This window comes from Nomascus leucogenys, chromosome 3 (assembly GCF_006542625.1).
Source record: "Nomascus leucogenys isolate Asia chromosome 3, Asia_NLE_v1, whole genome shotgun sequence".
NCBI lineage: Eukaryota > Metazoa > Chordata > Mammalia > Primates > Hylobatidae > Nomascus > Nomascus leucogenys.
This window is the reverse complement of record NC_044383.1, coordinates 116395246-116414193: the sequence shown is the minus strand read 5'-3', so window position 1 is coordinate 116414193 and position 18948 is coordinate 116395246. Positions and strand designations below refer to the sequence as shown.

The window sequence follows — 18948 nt, the reverse complement described above, 5'->3', positions numbered from 1 at the left end:
ATTGCTTGGCTGATTCGACTATAAAGGCTCGTCTGTTATCAGACTGTACAGAGGTGGGAAGGCTAAACTGAGGAATTATGTCTGACAGAAGGGAAGAAATGACTGCAGTGGCCTTCTCAGACCCTGTAGGAAAGGCCTCTACCTATCCAGTGAAAGTGTCTACCTAGACTAAGAGGTATTTTAGTTATCTGACTCAGGGCATGTTGAGTAAAGCTAATTTGCCAGTCCTGGGTGGGGGCAAATCCTCAAGCTTGATGTGTAGGGAAGGGAGGGGGCCTGAATAATCCCTGAGGAGTAGTAGAATAGCAGATGGAACAGAGAAGTTATTTTCTTGAGGATATATTTCCACGATGGAAAGGAAATGAGAGGTTCTAAGAGGCGAGCTAGTGGCTTGTACTATAGCATAGCCTGCCTTTGCTGGTGTGTGGCGATTAGGCCTGGTGGAACCGCCATCAATAAACTAAGTGTGATCAGGGTGAGGAACAGGGAAGAAGGAAATGTGGGGAAATGAGGTGAACGTCAGGTGAATCAGAGAGATGCAATCATGAGGGTCAGGTATGGTAACCGGAATAACGTGGGAGGCCAGATTGAAGTCCGGGCCAGGAACAATGGTAATTGTGGGACTTAACAAAGAGTGAGTACAGCTGAAGGAGCCAGGGAGCAGAAAGTATATGCGTCAGGTATGAGGAAGAAAATAGATTTTGGAAGTTACGAGAAATGTAGAGAGTAAGTTGAGCATAGTATGTGATTTTTAGGGCCTCTAAAAGTATTAAAGCAGCGGCAGCTGCTGCACGCAGACATGAGGGCTAGGCTAAAACAGTAAAGTTATTTGGACAGAAAGGCTACAGGGTGCGGTCCTGGCTCTTGTGTAAGAATTCTGACTGCACTAACCATGCCTAAGAAGGAAAGGAGTTGTTGTTTTGTAAGGGATTGAGGTTTGGGAGATTAACTGGACACGATTAGCAGGGACAGCACGTGTGTTTTTATGAGAATTATGCTGAGATAGGTAACAGATGAGGATGAAATTTGGGCTTGACTGAAGTAATGGGGTCTGTCTGTGAAGCCTTGCAGCAGTACAGCCCAGGTAATTTGCTGAGCCTAATGGGTGTCAGGGTCAGTCTAAGTGAAAGCAAAGAGAGGCTGGGATGAAGGGTGCAAAGGAATAGTAAAGAAAGCATGTTTGAGATCCAGAACAGAATAATGGGTTGTAGAGGGAGGTATTGAGGATAGGAGAGTATACGGGTTTGGCACCACGGGGTGGATAGGCAAAACAATTTGGTTGATAAGGCGCAGATTCTGAACTAACCTGTAAGCCTTGTCTGGTTTTAGGACAGGTAAAATGGGGGAATGCTAAGGAGAGTTTATACGCTTTAAAAGGCCATGCTGTAGCAGGTGAGTGATAACAGGCTTTAATCTTTTGAAAGCGTGCTGTGGAATGGGATATTGGCATTGAGGGGGGTAAGGGTGATTAGGTTTTAATGAGATTGTAAGGGGTGCATGATCGGTCACCAAGGAGGGAATACAGGTATCTTATACTTGTGGGTTAAGGTGGGGGGATATGAGAGGAGGATGAGAAGGAAGCTTTGAACTGGGGAAAAGGTGGCAATGAGGTGTGGCTGTAGCCTAGGGATAGTCAGGGAAGCAGCTAATTTGGTTAAAATATCTCGGCCTAATAAGGGAACTGCGCAGGTGGAGATAACTAAAAAAGAGTGCATAAAAGAGTGTTGGCCAGGTTGGCACCAGAGTGGGGGAGTTTTCAGGGGTTTTGAAGCTTGGCCGTCAATACCCACAACAGTTATCGGGGCGAGGGAAACAGGCCCTTGAAAAGAAGGTAATGTGGAGCGGGTAGCCTCTGTATTGATTAAGAAGGGGACAGACTTACCCTCCACTGTGAGAGTTACTTAGAGCATCTGTGATGGTCCTGCAGGCTTCGGAGGTGATTGGGCAGTGTCAGTCTTCAGCTGCTAAGCCGAGAAGATCTGGGAAGGAGTCAGTCAGAGAGCCTTGGGCCAGAGTTCCAGGGGCTCTGGGAGTGGCTGCCAGGTGAGTTGAACAGTCCGATTTCCAGTGGGGTCCCACACAGATGGGACATGGCTTAGGAGGAATCCCAGGCTGCGGGCATTACTTGGCCTAGTGGCCAGATTTCTGGCACTTGTAGCAAGCTCCTGGGGGAGGAGGTTCTGGAGGAAAGCCTGGCCACTGCGGTTTAGGCGTTTGGAAGTTCTTGTGTGCTGGAGATGTGGCTGGGGTTTGTCTCACAGTGGAGGCAAGGAATTGCAACGTTTTTCTATTATTGTACACCTTGAAGGCGAGGTTAAATCCTGTTGTGGGGTTTGAGGGCCGGAATTTAATTTTTGGAGTTTTATTTAATGTTGGGAGCAGATTGGATAATAAAATGTATGTTGAGAATAAGACGGCCTTTTGACCTTTTAGGGTCTAGGGCTGTAAAGTGTCTCAGGGTTGCTGCTGAACGAGCCATGAACTGGGCTGGGTTTTTTATATTGGATGAAAAACAGTCTAAACACTAACTGATTTGGGAGAGGTTGGATAAAGAAAAAGGAGCATTAACCTTGACTATGCCTTTAGCTCCAGCCACCTTTTTAAGAGGAAATTGCTGGGCAGGTGGGGGAGGGCTAGTCGCGGAACGAAACTGTAAGCCGGACCCGGTGTGAGGAGGGGAGGTGATAAAAGGATTATAGGGTGGAGGAGCAGAGGCTGAGGAAGAATTGGGACCTAGCTCAGCCTGGTGAGGAGCAGCCTGGGGAGGAGGGGAGAGGTCAGATGGGTCTGTAGAAAAGGAAGATTAGAAAGACTCAGCGACGCTTGGGGTTGGGACTGAGGGGACAGGCGAGAGGGAAAGGAGGAAGATTTGGGACGAGCTGCATTGGGCACAGAGACTAGGAAGGGACTGATGTGTAAAAGAATGCCTGGACGTCAGGCACCTCAGACTGTTTGCCTATTTTATGACAAGAATTATTTAGATCTTGCAGGATGGAAAAATTGAAAGTGCCGTTTTCTGGCTATTTGGAACTACTGTTGAGTTTGTACTGGGGTCAAGCAGCATTGCAGAAGAAAATAAGGCATTTAGGTTTTAGGTCAGGTGTGAGTTGAAGAGGTTTTAAGTTTTTGAGAACACAGGCTAAGGGAGAAGAAGGAGGAATGGAGGGTGGAAGGTTGCCTATAGAGAAGGAGGCAAGTTTAAAGAAAAGGGAGAGTAGAGACATGAAGGGAAGCAGTTCGGGGGTTCTTACCCTCCAGAAAAGTGGGAAAGGGGTCGGGGCACAGAGATACGAGGTCGGGGCATGGAAATAAGGGATCAGGGTGCAGAGATATAAGAGGTCGGGGCATGGAAATAAGGGATTGGGACGCAGAGATATAAGAGGTTGGGGCATGGAAATAAGGGATTGAGGCACAGAGATACAAGGTTGGGGTACTTGCCCGTCCTCTAGAAAAGCAGGACTTGCCACCAAGAGTGAAGGAGAAGGGATTGGGGGTTTCTTGCACCCCAGAAAGGCAGAGAAGGGGTAGAGACACGGAGAGAAGGGGGTTGGGGTATTTGCCCCTCCCCTAGAAAAGCAGGACTTGCCGCTAAGGGTGAAGGACCAAGGCAGGCATCCCTGCATGGTCTGACACCTCTGAAATGTGGGTGAATAATCAGAGAGGCGTCCCTGCAATGATTAAACACAGGAAGGCTGCCTTCCCAGTCCGTGACCGGCGCCGGAGTTTTGGGTGCACGGATAAAATGTGTCTCCTTTGTCTCTACCAGAAAATGAAAGGAATTGAAATTAATAGAAGGGAGAGATTGACGAGTGGAAAGGAGAAAGTGGTTGAGGGACAGTGAGAGAGGTTGGAGAAGAGAGTAAGAAGAGGCCGCTTACCTGATTTAAAATTGGTGAGATGTTCCTTGGGCTGGTGGGTCTGAGGACCTGAGGTCGTAGGTGGATCTTTTTCACGGAGCAAAGAACAGGAGGACAGGGGATTGATCTCCCAAGGGAGATCCCCCGATCCGAGTCATGGCACCAAAGTTCATGCACGTCTGTGTGAAGAGACCACCAAACAGGCTTTGTGTGAGCAATAAAGCTTTTAATCACCTGGGTGCAGGCGGGCTGAGTCTGAAAAGAGAGTCAGCGAAGGGAGATGGGGTGGGGCTGTTTTATAGGATTTGGGTAGGTAAAGGAAAAAGGGGGGTTCTCTGGTGGCCAGGAGTGGGGGTCACAAGGTACTCAGTGGGGGAGCTTTTGAGCCAGGATTAGCCAGGAGAAAGAATTTCACAAGACAATGTCATCAGTTAAGGCAGGAACAGGCCATTTTCACTTCTTTTCTGGTGGAATGTCAACAGTTAAGGCAGGAACCGGCCATCTGGATGTGTACGTGCAGGTCACCGGGGATATGATGGCTTAGCTTGGGCTCAGAGGCCTGACAGCCAGGAGTTTGAGACCAGCCTGGGCAACACAGCAAGACCTCATCTCTACAAAAATAAATTTTAAAAATTAGCTGGGTGTGGCAGTGCATGCTTGTAGTCCTAGCTACTCAAGAGGCTAAGGTGGGAGGTTCCCGTTAAGCCCAGGAGTTTGAGGCTGCAGTGAGTCATGATTGTGCCACTGCACTCCTGCCTGGATAACAGAGAGAGACCCTGTCTCTTAAAAAAGAAAAGAAAACACAAGTTTATAGAACTACAGACTATCTTTATCAATTGTAGAATGTTATATTTGATGTTTTGTATCATTCTCAAACATTGCTAAACCTTTCTACAGTATTTTTGTCACAAACTATTTCATTCAACAAGGACATAGGAAAATCAAGACAGATAAGGAGACTAGATATAGTTGAGTGCTCACAGGGCCAGTGCTGGACCATGCCAGGTGGGGGATTCAGATGAGGAGAACCACATGTGTGGCAGGAGTGTGGCAGTGAGTAAAACCCACCTGAGAAGAAGGCTTGAGATAAACCTAGAAGAATGAGGGCAACTGAGGGCAACTAAGTAAGCGAAGCAACTGCTAACACATGCATAGTGCATTCTGGAGATTTAGTAAGGCTTGTGTCTGGACTGGATCTGAGAATTCACATTGTGTAGCAGTTGATAATAAGAGAGTACAAAAATTTCTAATTAGTAAATATGAAGAATTCAAATTTGGGATTTTAAGAAATTACAGACCATTGACTTTTATTTTTCTCATAGAATTCTAAAATCCTATCACCTGTTTTATTTGTAGAAGTAAAAAGAGAATGAAAAAATTCCTTTAAATTTAAGTCAATGAAATTGGAAGCACCAATTTTAACAAAGCAAGAAACTGAGGCTCAGTTAAAAAAAAAAAGGAAGCAACAGTTTTAAACTCTTAAGCTTTCTGTGATTCAAAAAGAAATACTGAAGCTTTCTAGTTTGAAAATTCAAGAGCTTACTTTTTCCCTAAGGCAATATTATCTACTTTCATGGGAATAAAATAACTGCCAAACACTCAATAGCTCCAAAAGGGGTTTAAATACAGAGAACAGACTCAGAGTTTTCCTTCCAAATGCGAATGTTTACATCCGAACATGTCAACAAATCATAGTTATTTTCCTCTTCCTGGGGAGCCCCAGGAACCCAAAGGGATGATAATTAAGGGATGGGCCTGGCTCATAGTTGTCCCCAGAAATAGGAAGCAGTAACTCTCCTCTCAGGGAGACCACATACTGAAGATGTTAATTGGTCAAAGAGACTGACATAGTAAACTCTCACCATGTCTAATTGTTGGGGATAGAAGAATCCTGAATCACCCTTGTCACTCAATATATATATGGGTTACATTGTCAGCAAACCAAATCTTTCCAAATGCCTATGACAATTGGAAAATGTGAAATCATGCAAAAGGCAGATATCTAGTATGGTCAAGTATTGAATGTGGACTTGCAGGTCTTCTATATACTTGGTCTTTAAACTATGGGACTTTTAAATTTGAAGTTAAATTCCACGTTGGTTCCCAGTGGTGTTTCAGTACCAGTAATAGTGTTTGAAATTGGACATGATTATGGTGCCAAGCAAGATTGGCTTATTTTGCCTGGATCTTGGACTATGTCTTGGTTCCAAAAGTAGCCCTGGAAGCCATTGGCCAGCTCTACCTGGCCCCTCCACTGACCGACATGATTAAATCGGTGTTTATGTAAAATTGGATGATGGATCACAGAGAAGAAGGGTTTATGGCTGTATAGGGGGATAAATTGTGAGGAGCTGCAATTAGAAAAAATGAGCTACTTTTCTTTTTTTTTTAATCTGTTTTCCCCATGTTTTTCAGATTGGATCATTTCTGTTGATCTGCCTTCAAATTCAATGACTATTTCCTCCTAAATCTCCATTCTGCTATTAATCCTATCTAGTACAATTTTTAATTTCAAATTTTGTATTTTTTTCTTCTAAATTTCTATTTGTGTCTTTTAAACAATTTCTATTTCTCTGCTAAATTTTCCTATCATTTCAGTCATTCTGGCCTATATTCCTTTAATTCACTGAACGTCGTTAGAATAGCTGCTTTAAAATCCTTGCCGACATCTGGTTCATCTTAGCATCACATTCTAATGATTATCTTTACTCTTGAGGATGGATTACATTTTCTGGGGTTTTTTTTTTTTGTACGTTACATAATTTTGGATTAAATATGAATGTTACCATGTGGAGTCTCTTGAATCTGTTGTGTTTGCCCCAAGAGTGTTGACATTTTGTTCTAGGAAGCCACAAAATTGGTTGGACTCACGTGGAAAACTCAGTCTCCTGGTGTCAGTTAAAATCTGTTGAGTTCTGTTATCTTTAGTCCAGTTATGCACGTGTGTAGTTCAGGATCATCCAGAGATTTGAACGGTTTATACACAGATTATAGAGTTTTCCCTCATTAGCTCATTCTTTTCTGGAGTTTTCCTCTCCTTTTCCACATAATGGGTTGTCTGAAATCCTGCCCCCAAGTCTTTGAGTCCAGAAGTACTACAGGTTTTTCTATTAGAGTTTTGGCAGCACAGCGTGAGGCCTGCCTTCAGGCCAAAAGCCATGAAAACGGAACCTCATCGAAGGCCCAGTGTCTTCCTCTTGTTCTAAGTGTAGGCTTCTTTTCAAAACCTGCATTCTGTTTTTCACCTTTCAGTGTTTTCAGTTAATTTTTTAAAAGTGTGTTTAATGTTTATGGTTAATGTTTCTGAGATACCTGGTCCAGTGGGAGCTCATTAAGCCATTCCAGCAGAACTCTGCTAGGAGACTATTGAAGCAGTCCACATTTGAGTGGCGAGTACTTGGATTAGTGTAGTAGTATGAACCATGGAAATAAGTAAATAAATACAGAGATAAAATGTAGGGAAAATTTCATGACATTTAGGAGTGAAAAATGAAGGTAAAAGAGACGTCACGATGTTAAGCCTGAGTTGCTAAGAGAAACGGGTACAGTAAAAGAAACAAGGAAATTGGAATTCTGTGTTAGTCCTCACAGGCTGCCATAACAAATACCATAGACTTGGTGACCTAAACATAGAAATTTATTTTTTGGTGGTTCTAGAGGCCATAAGCCTGAGATCAAGGCACTGACCTCTTCCGTTTCTGTTGAGGACCCTCTTTTTCACTTGCAGATGGCTACATTTTCTCTCCAACCTCACATGGCATACAGATCTTTTAAGAATACTAATCCTGTCATCTCAGGGCCCACCCTTATGATTTAATTTAACTAAATTACTTCCATAAAGGTCTATCTCCAAGTACAGTCACATTGGAGGTTTGGGCTTCAACATATAGAATTTGAAAGGAACACAATTCAGTTCCTAGAAAATGAGATCCTAGTTTGTTTTTTTTTTTAAGATTATGAATTATTTTGGATTTGTTGAGTATGAGATAAACAATGTACAAGTTGTTGGAGATCTAAGATGGAGCATGGAGAACAGATTATTGATGATAGATTTACAATCCATCAACACAGAGCTCAGAGCTGAGGCCGTGGGGCTGTGTGAGTTCTCTGAGGAAGAAAGCAAAAATCAATACAGAGGATTAAGGGGGCAGGAACCAAGCCATGTGCAAATTCTCACAGAAAGTAAAGGAGGTATAAATCAGCAAATAAACAAGTTCTCAGAGAGATCGGAAGAGAGGCAGGAAAATGAAACAGTGTGAAGGAAGTTAAGGAAGAAAAGGGGTGTGAGGAAGTAGTCAATAACACTAAATGCAGTTACAAAGGTCTTGTAAAAGGTTATGGTCAAAGGCCCTGAATTTGTCAATTAGGAAATCATTATTGACTTTTGAGGAAGCAGCCCCGGTGAGGTGATTGGGAAGAGATTGAGGTAAGAGAGGTTAAGGAAAAGCAGGATGAAGGTGATTTCAAAGACATGCCTGGAGCATATATGGGGAGCCGAATCTACAGGGCAATGAATGTAAGCACGGACCAGTGAAGTGTCCACACCTTTGCCCAGACCACATCAAATTCAGCCCTGCTTAGATAGCTACTTCTTTCAGATGCCTGGTTTATTCTTTCAACAAAAAAATCACTGTGTTATCAACTCTGCCAAGCAATGTTATATATACTGGAGATTAAACAAACAGTCCCCGCCCTTATGTAACATCTGTGTTTCTTCTGCTCCCTACCAACTGCTGTTCTTCTGTGCATTCAGATTTTTCCTTAGAGAGCTGGTGCTCACCTGAGCCCGTTCTTAACAGAGCCATCTTTCCTACCCTGTGTGAGCCTCATCAGAGTATACCATATCCTCTTTGGAAGAAGGGAAAGAATTGGATATTTTTTCACTCTTACTAACATTAGAAAATGTTGGAGAGTCAATTAGTTTTTTCATGAAAACGCCATCTAATCATTTTTTAAATTAGCACCTAATACAATAATGATGTGGCCAATTATCAAATGTGTTGTCTTACCTTTATTATAAGTTTTATTTTATTGCAAATATAAACTCTGCACATAAGCTGAGAGTTTAGTAAGCAGTGAACTCTGATTCAGTTAGCCAGGGGCCAATTGTAGGCATTAACATGTTTTAAAAGCTTCCTAGTTGATTTTACTCTGCACCCAGGATTGAGATACCTTGGGTTAGAGATCTGTTGCTTCGTGGTACTGATTTTGTCGAAGAGCCTGATTCTGAGGTGGGAAAAGTAATATAACCGTCCTTTGGGTTGAACTGCTCTCTGCTCCCTGCCCTTACTTTTGGCGACTTATTTTGGTGTCTGCCCAACTCTAGCTTAATAAAAATATTATGAATACTCTTAACCTCACAGTAAAGCTTTTTTTAATCCAATGCAAATATAATTTTACAGATGAGAAATGATTTTGCCTGAAGTTATCTGCTTCCAAATTAGAATGTATTTTTAATTTCTGATGAGTCACTTTTCGTGTGTAATACTCATTTTGACTGGTATTAGGTGGCATGGGTTGGTTTTTAGTCAATTCCAGAATATCTTCTTACATTGTTTTAATAAAATGAAAATTTGATGCTTCTGATCTTTCCTAATATCTCTATTTAGAGCAAGACGGAGTATCTGTCTTCTTGGATCCTTTATGCGTCTAGCTACATTGTGGATGTTTGATAGAAATAATACCATGCAGTATAGTCTCTGCCCCAACACTGAAAAAAAAGGACGGAAAGTACGTAGAATAAAAAGACAAACAGTGTAACGAGCTTTATTTTATAACACTGGAACATTGAACTTATCTGTTGAGGTGGTACTAAGTAACATAACAACTTCAAAAACCTGGACCCGGCAGGCAGCTAATTTAGCTGCTTGAAAATCACCAGGGAAAAGGAGATAGATGCTAAGATTACTGAACCAAGCTTAACACCTGCCAAGTTACATCACCTTTAAAAAATGCTAGGAAGACCCAGGCATGGTGGCTCACACCTGTAATCCCAGTGCTTTGGGAGGCCGAGGTGGGCGGATCACGAGGTCAGGAGATTGAGACCATCCTGGCCAACATGGTGAAACCCTGTCTCTACTAAAAATACAAAAAATTAGCCGGGCGTGGTGGCATGTGCCTGTAGTCCCAGCTACTCAGGAGGCTGAGGCAGGAGAATTGCTTAAACCCAGGAGGTGGAGGTTGCAGTAAGCCGAGATCGAGCCACTGCACTCCAGCCTGGGCGACAGAGCAAGACTCTGTCTCAAAAAAAAAAAAAAAAAAAAAAAAATCCCAGGAAGGCACAAAAGACATCCAACAAAACTGGCCATTACTTTATGCTCCTTGGTCTCAGTAGATACAGGAGAGGTAATTTGGCCATGGGAGAAAGAAACAAAGTAATAGAATATGGAAGAAAATGAGGATTGTGAAAGAGTAATTGGCATTCAGTAGACCCCTAATAAATACTGGTTGAATGAATGAACAAAATGAAAGAGAAACATACTAGAAAATAGATTGGGCTACAGCAGAGACTTACATCTGGAAATATCCTGTTGTGGTATTGGGTCAAGTATTAAATATTGGTGTGCTTATTTTAGCCAGGACGTAATTTCACCACTGATATAGCAGGGATCGCCAAAGGGGGAAAAAAGGAAAGGGAGCTTATCATAAAAAGGGATGTGAGAGTGCTTTCTCCTGTGTGCTTGATTCTCCATATTGCATCATAGCTCGTGCATTCTTATAAAGGATGACCTAAAATGCTAAAAGAATCCTAGCCTTTCAAAATTCATCTGAATTTTGCTTGGGCCACTAAGGGTTCCATGGTTATCAGAAAATCAACCTACTTAGGCCAGTTTAGGAAATCTTCCTGTTGTCTTCTACTTGGCTTGCCTCTGTTTCTTTACTTCCACCACAATCAATCCTATTTATAAATGGGTTAAGAGCTACCTAGTGCCTTTGCTTAATCGTTACTTGGACACTTTATTAATGTTATAGAGTCTTCATTTTGCACACTCAGTGGTCAGTCACTAACTTTAAGGCTTGAACGTTGTTCTGATAATTTTATAAACAGCCTTATTGATGTTTCATTTACACAGCATAAAGTTCACCCATTTAAAGTGAACAAGAGGCTGGCTGTGTTGGCTCATGCCTGTAATCCCGCCACTTTGGGAAGCCACGGCAAGAGAATCACTTGAGCCTAGAGTTTGAGACGAAACTGGGCAACATAGACCCCATCGCCACAAAAAATAAAAAATATTAGCTGGGCATGGTGGCACGTGCCTGTAGTCCCAGCTATTCGGGAGGCTGAAGTGGGAAGCTTGAGACCAGGAGGTCAAGGCTGCAGTGAGCTGTGATTGCACCCCTGCACACCAGCCTGGATGGCAGAGCAAGACTCTTAAAAAAAAAAAAAAAAAAAAAAAAAAACTGGGTGGATGCAGTGGCTCATGCCTGTAATCCCAGCACTTTGGGAGGCCAAGGTGGGCAGATCACGAGGTCAGGAGATTGAGACCATCCTGGCCAACGTGGTGAACTCCGTCTCTACTAAAATACAAAAAATTAGCTGGATGTGGTGGCACACGCCTGTAGTCCCAGCTACTTGGGAAGCTGAGGCAGGGGAATCGCTTGAACCCAGGAGGTGGAGGTTGCAGTGAGCCGAGATCGCGCCACTGCACTCCAGCCTGGCGACAGAGTGAGACTCCGTCTCAAAAAATAATAATAAAATAAAAAATAAAAATAAAGTGAATAGCTCAGTTAATTTTAGCAGCTTTATATGCTTGTACAACAAATAGTCACTACCCATTTTATCCACCCTCAGCCCCAGGCAACTCCTGATCTGCCTTCTATAGTTACAGTTTTCTGTAGCCCTTCATAGAAATTTCATCTGGATGGAATCGGAATATCTGTTATTTACATTTAATTTGGAAACTAAGTTCACCTTATCAAAATAGGCAAAGACCAACTAAATTAGGTGGATCTTGTATTTCATTATAAACAACAGCAGAATAAATTAATTAGAAGAAGTTTCTTAACAGGTGCTAAGACTTTATGGCAGGCCTCATTTGCTTTGCTAAATTGCAGTGCATTTTCTTTTTGTTAAGTATATTGTCTAGTTTTGAGCTATGCATTACATTTTCTATTTAAGAAAAATGAATTCGTATGCATTTCAACTTCAGGCTTTATTTTAAAGTCTATATTATTATGACTTTTTCTAAAGAATAAATATTTATGTGTTGTGTGAATGGACAAAGACACTTAATGAGCCTTCAAACATTTGTGGATGGATGAATGGATGGAAGATGGCTTGATGACTTCCATATATTTGGGTCTCGGGAAAGTTGTTTATTTCGTAAGTTCTCAGGATGTAGCAAATTAATAAATTGCATATATTTGGGATAGAATTTCATTCTTTGTGTGTTTTCATTTCACAGAAGAAATGTGAAACATATTCTAGCAAGAAGCAAAGCATTACAATGGACGAAGTCCTATGTTTTACCAGAGTTTCCCTATGATGTCAAATGCATGTTAGCAGAGCAGAGGTGCCCGGATCACAGCATGAGGATAAGGATCATTGAGTTTCTCCAGGCCGACATGACTAAGTATCTGGAAGGCTCACTGTGAGTGACAACAGGACAAGCTTGCTGCTTTGGGAAAGGGTCTGTTTCAGAATAGAGTAGAATTCATGTGGAATCAACTCTCTTCAGATTGTGGATGACATATTGATAATAGGTCCCAAATTGCCCAATATTTAAATCTCTTTTTGTTATATAGAAAAATATGAAGAAAAATGAGTGTAATTAGACTCATCTTAAAGGAAGGAATGTGGGCTGCTTGAAATGAAACATATCCTCCTTGTTTTGGTGAACAGGTACCCCAGCACCCAGCAGTACAATGACGTAGTTAATGCCCTGCTGCAGGCCCACCCTTTCCTGGATGAGGACGGCTGTGGCTTTGTAAGTGACTACATGGCACCATCCTGTTAATTTCAGACTATCTTAAAATAATAGCCTTGTGTTGCCCAGTAATTTTATGCTTCACCTATCTTTCCTTGGTGTCTCTCTCTCTCTCATTCTGTATATCTAGGTCTGTCTGTTTCTGTTTTTCTTACTCTTTCTTTGTCTCTTTGGTCTCTCTCTGACTTTGTTTCTGTCTTTCACTTTCTGTTAGTCCATGCTTCTTTCTTAACTTTGCACTCTCTCTCCCTGTCTCTCTCTCTCTCTCTCTGGCTCTCTCTCTTTGTCTGTCTCCTTGTCTTCCCTTATTTATAACTTCTTGGTCTCTCTCTGCCCTGTGTTTCTTTGTCTTCTTTGTCTCTCTCTGTCATCATGTTGCTGTCCTCTCAAAACTGGAAGCTCAGTGTAACAGAGCTGATCGGGGTTGCCTAGGGCTGAGTGTGGCCAAAATGGATAGTGATTATGGTTGCACAAGCATATAAAGTTGCTAAAATTGAGCTGTTCACTTTAGAGTCTTAAGGCTTTTAAGGGTTAGGAAGGGTCTTTAGGAGATGTGACACATAGAAAGAGAAAGACATGGCTGCACCTGCTTCAGAGCTGTCATCAAGTGTTTCTTGCCTTTTCAGACCCAGTGGAGCTGTTGTCTGGCTTTGAGGTCTGGGCCTCCAGCCTTACCTGGCCCTGTCAGATCTCTGCTGTCCTGATAAAAATAGACCCTCAGGATGCTCTGGGGCAGCAGTTCTTTTTTTTTTTTTTTTTTGGAGACGGAGTCTTGCTCTCTCACCCAGGCTGGAGTACGGTGGTGCGATCTCAGCTCACTGCAACCTCCGCCTCTTGGGTTCCAGCAATTCTCTGGGGCAGCAGTTCTAAGCTCTGGTTGCACATTAGGATTCCTAGAGATTCAGATTGAATTAATTTGAGGATGGGATTATTCTAATGTACAACCAGGACTGAGAACCACTGCTGTTGACGTTTCAACACAAAGTTTGCTGTTTGAACCTGCCTATCTCCTGGATTTCAAAGACCAGTGTCTTCATTGCACAACAGTGTGAATATAATTAATACTATTGAACTGTACCTAAGAATAGTTAATAAAAAATTGAGTGTTTATGATGCTGTAACTATATGAGTTACGGAACAATTACAAGGAACTATAACTATGTATACATAAAGGTAGACTGTCTATTATTCCCTGTATCTCTATATGCCATGTGCATACACATTGGTAGGCATATCTAAAGAAGATAGATGTCTTTTTTTGCTTTACTGTCTCAGATGTCTGTGAAAAGATATTTTTTGCTGTGCTTTCTTAAGGACATGGAATTCAGCAGTTATTTCCAAGAACAACAAAGGATAAATGCCAATTATCTATGAATGTAAAGACATTTTAAGGCGCTGTTTCCTCCCTCCCTTCCTCCTTTCCTTCCATCCTTCTTTTCTTCCTTCCTTCCTCCCTCCCTCCCCTCCCCTCCCTCCCTCTTTCTTCCCTCCTTCCTTTCTTCCTTCCTTATTTGTATTTACCCCTCCCTCCCTCCCTTCCTTCCTTCCTTTCTTCCTTCTTTTTTTGTATTTTCAAGAAAAGGTTCATTATATATGGAGAGAATCACAGAATTTTCTCAATGGGAGAGGTAATTAAAGGTTTTTTTCACCACTCAGACTGAGGAAAGATGTTGTATACCATGTCTGGAAAAATGGTAATTATTGAAGCCAAGATTAGAATTCAGGTATTCTTGCTTCTAGGATGACATCCTTTCCAAAATATGCCGCTGCATGTAAAATGCACTACAGAAGAAGTTGAATTTCCTCTAAAAAAAACAAAACAAAATGAAGGAAAAAAAAACAAGGCAACAACAATACTACTAAACAAACCTGGCGTCCCAACATTGACAATCATGTCAATATGGCCGACAAAACTGATTCTCAGAATTTCTTCTACACTAGAGATACATCTACCAATTTAATATCTAATCAGTGTTACTGTGTATAGAACTTGTGGTTTTTTTTTTTTTTTTTTTTTTTTTTTTTGAGACAGAGTCTTACTCTGTCGCCCAGGCTGGAGTGCAGTGGCGCGATCTCGGCTCACTGAAAGCTCCGCCTCCCAGGTTCACGCCTTTCTCCTGCCTCAGCCTCCCATGTAGCTGGGACTACAGGCGCCCCCCACCATGCCCAGCTAATTTTTTGTATTTTTAGTAGACATGGAGTTTCACCATGTTAGCCAGGATAGAACTTGTGTTTTTTTTCTTTTTTAAATTTACATTTACTGTTTGAATAAATTACATATTTACATAGCTCAAAATTCAAAAACTACAAAAGGGTATAAATAGAAAAGTTTCCCACCTGCCCTTGCTTCTCCATCCACCTAATTTTCCTCCCCAGAAGTAACCAATGCTATTAGAGTCCTTCTAGAGAATCTTTGCGTATACATAAGCAAATCCATATTGATCCAATATCTTTTGACCTTTAGTTTCACGGTTATCAAAGTGAGACATGTACAAAGTAACAAATAATGCTTTCTTTGCTCTTGTGTGCATTTTATCCACATCTGTTCCCAGTGACATTCACTAAAGACCGTTAACTGATAAAGAGACGTGTGCAAAATTGCTTAGCAGATTAGGGCTCAGATTTGCACTCATAGAGTAGAAGGAGAAACTCTGGTGCCTGGATGGATGTTTACCCAAATTCTCCCTGCAAGTGTGTGTGAGGTTGTGTTTCTAATGTTACAGTGGAAAATGTACAAAATTTCAGAGAACATTAATGGGAGGCAGGAGTGGAGAAAGAAAAAGGGTGCACAAACTTGGTAATTTTTAGGGCTAAGTTTATTTTTAACTCTTTATTTTGAAAAATTTTGGGCCGGGTGCGGTGGCTTATGCCTGTAATCCCAGCATTTTGGGAGGCCAAGGCGGGCAGATCACCTGAGGTCAGGAGTTTGAGACCAGCCTGGCCAATATGGCAAAACCCCCTCTCTACTAAAAATACAAAAATTAGCCAGGCGTGGTGGCGGGCGCCTTTAATCCCAGCTACTTGGGAGGCTGAGGCAGGAGAATTGCTTGAACCGGGAGGCCTAGGTTTCAGTGAGCTAAGATCACGCCATTGCACTCAAGCCTGGGCAACAAGAGTGGAACTCCATCTCAAAAAAAAAAAAAAAAAGAAAAAAAAAAAAGAAAAGTTTCAAATCTGAACAAAAGTTGAAAGAATGCTACATTGATACGCATATACTCCTAGCAACATGGGTTTTCTCAACCTTTTGACTGTTTACCTTTGGGGCTGGATAATTCTTTCGCTGGGGACTGTCTAGTACATTGAAGTATATTTAGTAGCATCCCTGGCACCCACTAGGTATGAGTAGCACTCTGTCCACCCAGTTGTAACAACCAGACATGTCCACAAACATCACTAAAGTAAGCACACTACAGAATAAAGCAAACTTTCTCTTAAAAAACAAAACAAAGCAATAACAACAACAAAACAAGACAAGGGGAGAGAGAGGAGCAACATCACATCACTGGCTGAGAGTTACTGGTCTAGATTAGGGATTAACATTTTGCCACATTTATTTTTCTTCTATTTATTTGTTTGTTTGTTTTGGTTGAGCATTTAAAAGCAAGTTGCAGATGTCATCCCTAAACACCATAACATATAAGAACAGCTGGGAGTGGTGGTTCACGCCTATAATCTCAGCAACTTGGGCGGCCAAGGTGGACAGATCACTTGATCCCAGGGGTTCAAGACCAGCCTGGGCAACATGGTAAAATCCCATCCCTACAAAAAAAAAAAGAAAAAAAAATTAGCCAGGTATGGTGGCATGAGCCTGTAGTCTCAGCTACTGGGGAGGCTGAGGTGGGAGGACCACTAGAGCCCAGGAGGTTGAGACAGCAGTGAGCTATGATTGCACTACTGTACTCCAGCCTGGATGACAGAGCAAAACCCTGTCTCAAAAAAAAAAAAAAAAAAAAAAAAAAAAGCCTGGTACGGGGGCTCACGCCTGTAATCCTAGCACTTTGGGAGGCCGAGGTGGGTGGATCACCTGAGGTCAGGAGTTCAAGACCAGCCTGGCCAACATGGGAAAACCCCATCTCTACTAAAAACACAAAAATTAGCCAGGCATAGTGGCAGGTGCCTGTATTCCCAGCTACACACGGGAGGCTGAAGCAGGAGAATCACTTCAACCCAGGAGGCAGAGGTTGCAGTGAGCTGAGATCGTGCTATCGCACTCTAGCCTGGGGGACAAGAGCGAGACTTCATCTCCAAAAAAAAAAAAAGAATAAGGACAATCTCTTATATAACCACAATATCGTTTTTATACCCAAGAAAATTAGCAATAATTGCATAATATCATATACAATCCATGTTCACATTTCTCTACTTTTTCAAAAATGTTTTAAAAATAGTTTTTTAGCTATAATACCTAATTGAGTGTTTTGCATTGCATTGGTTATTATGTCTCTTTAATTTCTTTTTGTCTAGACAGTCTCTCCATACCCTTTTTTATTTTTCCGGATATTTGCTTTTTGGACAAGTCTAGTCCAGTTGCCATGTAAGACAGTCCACATTCTGCATTTGAATGTGCAAAGATCTGCTGGTGATGCTGTGGACTGCTTCATATGTCACAACAGGAGGTCTGCAATTTCAGGGCCATTTTTTATTTCAGAGTGGTTGACGGAGAGCTGTCTTCATGTAGAACTTTCTATACCCTCTCTAGCTGGAAACATGGAGGAGAGGGATGATTATTATATAACACAAATATTTCTTACTGAGTCTGCCTACCTGAGGCGTCTGTGTAAGTAACTCACGGTGTCAGGCGTACAGCAGATTCTCAGTAAATACTCATTGATTGAATATTCATGTGGAAGATTGTATTTGATTTGTCCTTTTTCTGTTCCTATCAGACAGTTAACAAGGAGAGACGGGAGGGGCTAGAAAGAAGAAATTGGCAATTTAAAAATGCCCTAGCCGTTGATTGCTATAATACCTCCCACCAGGTTCAGCATGTTTAGAAACCCTTCAGAGCTATAGGAAACACGTGGAAAAAAAAAGTACTATACTTGCTTTAGTTCATATTTCATGGCTAAGAAAAATACAAGCCGTTCTTTTTGTCTGTTCTGTTGTAAAACAGCAATGGTAAAGTCCAGGCTCACAAGCAAGCCTGTGGGAGGGGATAAGGCATCTCTGACTCATGCATACCCGGGAGCTTAACCAGTGCTGAAGCCATACTCCAACCCTCAACCACTGCCTTTCTTACTAGGGCTGTTGAAGGACTTTACAAACAGCAGTTTAGTTTACAAATATCTTCAATGAGTAGCTACTCACTCTCCCAAAAAGCCAGTGCAGTTGATAGGACAGATCTTATTGTTCCGTTCTATAGTTGAAGAAACTAAAATTAAGAGGGCTTACTTGGCTAATATGTATTCAGGCTAGTACTTGACCCGCAGTCTTCCCAACTTAGGCTATGGTGCTTTCAGGGATTACTCTTATTGGGACTTACAAACCATATAATCAGGAATGGCAAAATCTAAGTGCCAAGAATTTGGCTAATGTTATTTTAGTGGCATTCCCATTGGCCCATGAGGAAATAGAGCTTAGAAAACATGCCCAAAGCCATTCGGCGACTTACCACTCTCTCTCATGGCCAGGGCTTGAGGGGAACACAGGCCCATATGCCTGCAAGGGTTTTTTTTTTTTTTTTTTTTTTTTTCCTTCCCTGCACTCACTGTGGGGATCTATTCAAGCACATGGCATTGCAGGGGAGATGAGCAGCAGAAGCAGCCCTAAGGCACTGGCTTCAAGAAGGGTTGGGCCAGCCTGGCACGGTGGCTCACTCATGTAATCCCAGCACTTTGGGAGGCCGAGGTGGGTGGATTACCTGAGGTTGGGAGTTTGAGTCCAGCCTGACCAACATGGAGAAACCTCGTCTCTACTAAAAATACGAAAAATTAGCTGGGCGTGGTTGCACATGTCTGTAATCCCAGCTACTTAGGAGGCTGAGGCAGGAGAATCGCTTTAGCCCAGGAGGTAGAGGTTGCAATGAGCCAAGATTGCGCCATTGCACTCCAGCCTGAGCAACAAGAGTGAAACTCTGTCTAAAAAAAAAAAAAAAGAAGGGTTGGGCCACCACTCACGCAGTGAGTTAGTTACCAGCTAAGCACTGCCAAGACTCAGAGTCTTGC

The 18948-nt window shown here is 42.2% G+C and overlaps 1 protein-coding gene across 1 annotated transcript in view; it reads left to right on the top strand.

Annotated features, from left to right (window-relative positions):
• Positions 1 to 18948, top strand: part of SAMD3 (sterile alpha motif domain containing 3) — a 236331-nt gene that overhangs the window by 183306 nt on the left and 34077 nt on the right. The window contains exons 8-9 of the mRNA XM_003255697.3: positions 12263 to 12448; positions 12700 to 12784. Coding sequence (XP_003255745.1) covers positions 12263 to 12448; positions 12700 to 12784 — 271 coding nt within the window. The remainder of the gene's footprint in view (positions 1 to 12262; positions 12449 to 12699; positions 12785 to 18948) is intronic.